This window comes from Periplaneta americana, chromosome 14 (assembly GCF_040183065.1).
Source record: "Periplaneta americana isolate PAMFEO1 chromosome 14, P.americana_PAMFEO1_priV1, whole genome shotgun sequence".
In the NCBI taxonomy this organism is placed as follows: domain Eukaryota; kingdom Metazoa; phylum Arthropoda; class Insecta; order Blattodea; family Blattidae; genus Periplaneta; species Periplaneta americana.
The window spans coordinates 60,276,070-60,282,069 of record NC_091130.1 but is presented as its reverse complement, the minus strand read 5'-3'; the positions used below and the strand labels follow the sequence as shown (position 1 = coordinate 60,282,069).

The window sequence follows — 6,000 nt, the reverse complement described above, 5'->3', positions numbered from 1 at the left end:
TTTGGGTTGCATGGGATTAGCCCATTCTTTTTTTGAATCACACATTATTAATATTATCAGCTTCTATACAGTTCTGGTATTGTTAAATCATATGCTGTAAGCATACATTATTGTGTTTACATTATTGTTAATAAACTCGGAATCATAATGAATATCGTATGAATCAGGTCAGGTCAATGTGAAATTCAGTAACCTGATTCAATACAAAAATGTTCGAAACTATGTATGTGATAAATAATGAAGGTATTTAATTTTATATCTGTGCAAATGTTGGACCTTGAGCAAGAGGAAACATATTTTATACTGTGGAGAAGTATGCCGTGATAGCTTATCTTATACCGGTATGACTTTTAATCTGATTACTGTATAAAATTGTATGGTAATTTTATGTTGAAATGTATAATTTTGGATTTTGGTATGATAATTACTCATTATCAGTTTCACAGTATGAATTATTCAAATATAGCAAGATAATTGGCGTTTCCACAGCGACTCCTATCTCTACTTGTGTCTCTAACCTGCTTGTTTGACAGCTGCCATGTGTCTTCTTCCAAAATACAATGCTTCAATTATACTGTATGTACAGTACGTAGGTACTGTCTGCTGACTTGGTGTTTTGCTTCTCAGTGGCTGAGTTGCAGACTCACACTTAACCTAACCCTGTTAACTTAAGACATGTATAAAATCATATATTATGGAAGAAACTGGAAATGTCGTCTTCCCTCAGCTAAACAGAAGTTATGTCGGGAAAACACATTCTGATTGACACGATTAAGTTCGGCCACTGTAATGTTTGTGATTTCATTTGTTCTATCGATATACGATATTATTAATCTCACAATAATTAAAATGCTCAATTTAAGAATAATGAAAAGCAGTGGCGGCTCGTGGGTATTGAATTCAGGGGGGGGGGGGCTGCATACAAAAATAAACCATGCAAATTACCTTATTTAAAGACTAGTTCCATGCGCCTTGTCTTGTAGGTTGCAAACTTTTGAATCATCTTATTAAAATCCGATGTCGTTTAACATGTCTTTACAATTGAAAATATAGGTAATGCGGTCAGTCTCGCTTCTCTCATCGTATTTCTAAGATAGGATTTCACTCTTTCAAACATGAAAAGCAACGTTCTGGTTCGGAAGTTGTCATTGGTATGGTGATATCTATGCGTAGTAGTTTCACAACTTCTGAAAATGAGGCCTGTAAGTTCTCAGATAGAAGAAACTGCAAGAGCTTGACTGCGTCACTGATATTTCTGAATTCTTGTCTCTGATACAACACAGTGAGTTATGTTTTTAGTTTCTCTTTATCGAACATTAGAAAAAGCTTCACACATACATTTAGGTCATTTTCAGGAAATGAGCTTTTGTAGCAGTCAAATTTTTCTTGACACAGAAGAGAAGATAATATCAGATGATCTATGAACTGGAATCGGGTGTTAGCTTGTGTGATAATGAGGTCACACACTTCCTTGGCTGCCGCAACGCTTCGACCTTACAACGCTTTTTAGGGATTTCATTTTCACAGATCTCGCTGCTCAACTGTGCACTGTTCCGTATTGTCTGTACGGCATTAACAAAGCTTGATATGCAGAGTCAGCCTCGGGAGCATAGTCGGTTGCGGGTTCGATCCTGGCCCAGGTCGATAGCATTTAAGTGTGCTTAAATGAGACAGGCTCATGTCAGTAGATTTACTGGCATTTAAAAGAATCCTGCGAGACAAAATTCCGGCACACCGGCGAAGCTGATATAACCCCTGCAGTTGCGAGTGTCGTTAAATAAACCATAATTTAATTTTTTTATATGTAGATTTGGACCTTAGAAATATCTAACTGACGCTGTTGTAGTTGGTTGTAAAATATATCTACATGATACATCAATAAATGAAAAAACTGAGCCAGAAATGGAATTCAGGATCTTCAAGAGCACGCACCAGGGTGCTTGCCTCATTTATTGTGATGTTGTTAGATGTCTCAGATTCCATTATGGTTTGAAAACATTCTAGCAATGGCTCTTTCTTCTCATGAACAACATTTACTATTCTTATTTTAAAACTCCATCTTGTTGCCCCTGCTGATGGAATTATCTTTGAAACACATTAATCTAATACAGACTGTGTGGAGATCGAGAGAAGAAAGTAGGGATACTGGATAAATCAGCGAGCCTTTGTATTTTATTTAGCAGTTCTTTACATTATGAGATTCAAATGATGGGCACTTATTTCCACATTTCTCCTGAATTGTTAAGGTTCTGAACTGAATAGACGGTAAATATTGTACAGAATTAAACACTGTTGCACTTGTCATACTCACAACATTAAAGAAAATGTATTTAAAACTGCACGCTACTGACAAGCTGCTGTAAATTTTGCAGCTCCTGGAAACTCTGGATTCATGGCCAAGGGCAGCAGGGGGAGGGATAAAACTAACGCGCAAAGCATCCTAGACGAGCCTGGCAGCTCCAGGGGAGGAAGTGGCTTCACCCATAGTCCTCGTCTCTGGCTTCGCTCTGGCAGCACCAGGGGAGGAAGTGACTTCACTAACGATTGCGTGCATGTCAATGAGAGCGAAATTAAAAAAAATTCGAGCCGCTAAATAGAGACTGTATAATAAATGTATTTCACAGCATAAAACGAGACATGAGTCACAAATGTCTGGGGGTGCTGCAGCTCCGCAGCCCCTCTTCGAAAGCCACCCCTGATGAAAAGTAGATAAAGTGTATGGTTTTTTCATCAGTGACTGATTGTTTAATCGACCCACAGCTCGTGTTCTATTCAGAAGAGGCGTGGTTCTACCTGACTGGTCGTGTAAACAATAACAAAACTATTGGCGTTCTGAAAATCCACATCGTAGGTATAGGCTACAAAAAAATCCCTCTTCATGATAGGAAAGTTGGAATTTTGTGTTGTTAGCGCAAGACGAATAATCAGTCCGATCTTTTTTACGAGTAGAACACACTTTGTCTATGCTTCAGTGTTCTTAAATTGATCATTTTAATTATTGTGAGGTTAAAATTGCATAAACCGGTAGAACAAATGAAATCACAAACATTACAGTGGCCAAATTTAATTGTGCCAATCAGAATGTATTTTCCCCGATATAACGTCTGTTTAGACGAGGGAGGACGACATTTCCAGGATCTTCTATAAGGTACGATTTTATACACGATTTAAGTAGCAGGGTTAACGTACGAGTGCAGCCAGCTGCAACATGCCCAGCCTCCTAGAAGCAAAACACCACATCAGCGGTTAGTACATAACTACTTACAGTATAATTAGAAGCCCTATATGAAACATAATATACTCTTAACATTAATTTAGTATTAGATCTGTAATAGACACACCATTAGGAGTTTTAATAACATATAATGTATGGCGTATTATTCTTTGCTTCCATGTCATATGCCAGATGTCTTAATAAACTTCTGCAGTTCATTGAAGAACGCAAAATGTCCTGACATCTCAATCTCAAAATTAGACTAATGTTCGTACCTGTTTCACGCATATACACCTGTAAAATAATAATTATAAACGAAATAAACGAAGGACTAGGAGTCTCACTTTTTCTTCCTCATGTACGGTACAGTACCTATTCTGTAGTAATTATCGACCTGAATATTTGACATGCCTGGTCTTCAATTGGGATCGTACACAATTTGCATCGTATTTCTAGTCCTCTATAGGAAGATATCTCCCACTGAAACTGAAGATACTACCTTCCTTCATAGGGAGAGTAAAGGAAGATAAGTAAGATTTTGAAAGCAATTGTCCACTGTGCCTCACACAGCATTTGTAAGAGCTACCACACACTGGTCAGTTACAGCAGCCTCTCCAGCTCTTCACTGGTCACTGTGTCATCACTCGTCTCGTCACCAGATTCAGTGTTGCCAATACTTTCATCACCAGACCAATGTTCGAACTCTTCTTTGTGATGTTCGAGGGCCATTAGTGAAGGAAATAAACTGTCACATGCTGAGCACCTGAAATCAAAATGAATTTTACATTTAATAATAAATTCTTCTTCAAATTTTCATCGTTATTCAAGAAAGAATTTCCTTCTTACTGATAGATGAATGCCTCAATTTGGAATTTCGAAATAGATACAAGGAGGGTAGATATACAGAGTGTTAAAAAAAAGTATCCACTATTTTAGGAGGTGCTAGTATACATCAAAACAAGAAAATAATTTCTAATAAACATGGGTCCTACAACACATACTTTCTGAGATCTGTACACTTGTTCATAGAAGGTGCTCAATGTGACATCTCTTCATGGCAGTGCATTCCTCTGCCCTTTGGCGTAAGGAATCACACACTCTTTAAAATTGACCTTGTTGTTCTTGATAACCAAAAGTCTAGGGGATTTATTTTGGGGAACGAGCAGGCCAAGGCGTGGGGCCTCCCCAATCAATCCAGCAATCCCAAAATGTCAGCGTCAGGTGTTCACGCTGATTGCAGAAAAAATGTACTGGTATGCCATCATGCATGAACCACATCTGTAGTCTTTGCTGACATGGCACATACTCCAGAAAGGTAGACAATACGTTAATAAGAAAGTTCTGATAACGAGCCCTAATTAATCTCTGTGGTAGCATATATGGCCTTTAATCTACTGCCAAGAACACCTACCCATAAGTTGATCGAAAATCGGTATTGATGCCTTGTTTCTTCAAATGCATGGGGATTTTCATCAGCCCACACATGCTGATTACGAAAATTGACAACACCATCTCTGCTGAACCCCCCCTCATATCCGCAACCAAACTTTTGTTTTCAGTTTTCTTTGCGACGTATCAGTATTCCATGCCAGGGGTGTCAACTACGGTATGATTATCTGGTAGCCTGCTGTATTATAGGGCGGAAAAATGCATTGCCATAAATGGACGTCACATTGAACACCTCCTATGAACAAGTGTTCAGGTCTCAAAAAGTATGTGTTGTAGGACCCATGTTTGTTAGACATTTTTTTCTTGTTTTGATGCATACTATCACCTCCTAAAATATTGGATACTTTTTTTAACACCCTGTATACGTGGCCCATTTCTTTCAGGGCTCATCCCGACATTTGTCTTAATGTCTTAGGTAAACTACTGGAAAACCACATATAGGATGGATGGTTTCAATTTATAACAGAGTCAGACATCTCATTTACATTGCACTGACTAGTAAATTTGCCTCTTCATTGAGAGAAAAGCTTATTATTCTAAAATGGAAGCAGTGCTGTAGTTGGACCGGAATGCATCAGAATGCAGTTTCAGTAAAAATAATGTTAAGGTTCCACAGTTCCATTATAAATAATACAAAAAATGATTAATGAAACACAATTTAGGGGCTTCTGAAATAGCCAAGTTCGAGTAAAAAAAGTTTTTCAACTACAGCACTGTTCGAAGACAGGTCTGAACCTCAAAAGTGATACCAAGAAGATGCCAATTATGAGTAGATTGACCAGTTTTTTTATGGTCCAGCAAGGGACATCGGCAATTTCAAGAAAAACCAGAAACGCTTGTCCAGTCACTCTGTGTTGAAATGTTGCACAAAATACATGTAACAGTTGATACAATAATAGAACTTCGCGCACTAAATTTGTAGAGTATCGTAACTTTTTTAATTAAATGCATAAACACACGTAACTCCTATACATAATTATAGCCATTAAGAATTCAGTTTCAGTACTGCCGCATGCATGGAAGTGTTTCACATAATATTATACACACTGAACTCTAACACACATTTTGCAAGTATTTGTCTGAAGAATGTATCTTTTTGAAGGATTTGTTCATTTCCATACAGCTTCACACTAAGTTCTTCACATAAGAAATGAAAGTTTGTTTTCACTTGTAACAAAGCTTTAACCGTTTCAATTTTTATTCTTGACTTTTCATCAGTCCAGATTGAGTTCATTGTGTAGAAAAAAAGAGTCTTTCAAATGGTGAATTACTGACTGAAAGACACATGATTAATGACACTATTTTGAGAAGATTTTCAAATGAAATGGAATTTTTTT

The 6,000-nt window shown here is 37.5% G+C and overlaps 1 protein-coding gene across 1 annotated transcript in view; it reads right to left on the bottom strand.

Annotated features, from left to right (window-relative positions):
* Positions 1-988: 988 nt before the first annotated feature.
* The window catches only part of LOC138713002 (uncharacterized), a 376,251-nt gene continuing 371,239 nt past the window's right edge, over positions 989-6,000 (bottom strand). The window contains exon 4 of the mRNA XM_069844684.1: positions 989-3,977. Coding sequence (XP_069700785.1) covers positions 3,815-3,977 — 163 coding nt within the window. The 3' untranslated portion in view covers positions 989-3,814. The remainder of the gene's footprint in view (positions 3,978-6,000) is intronic.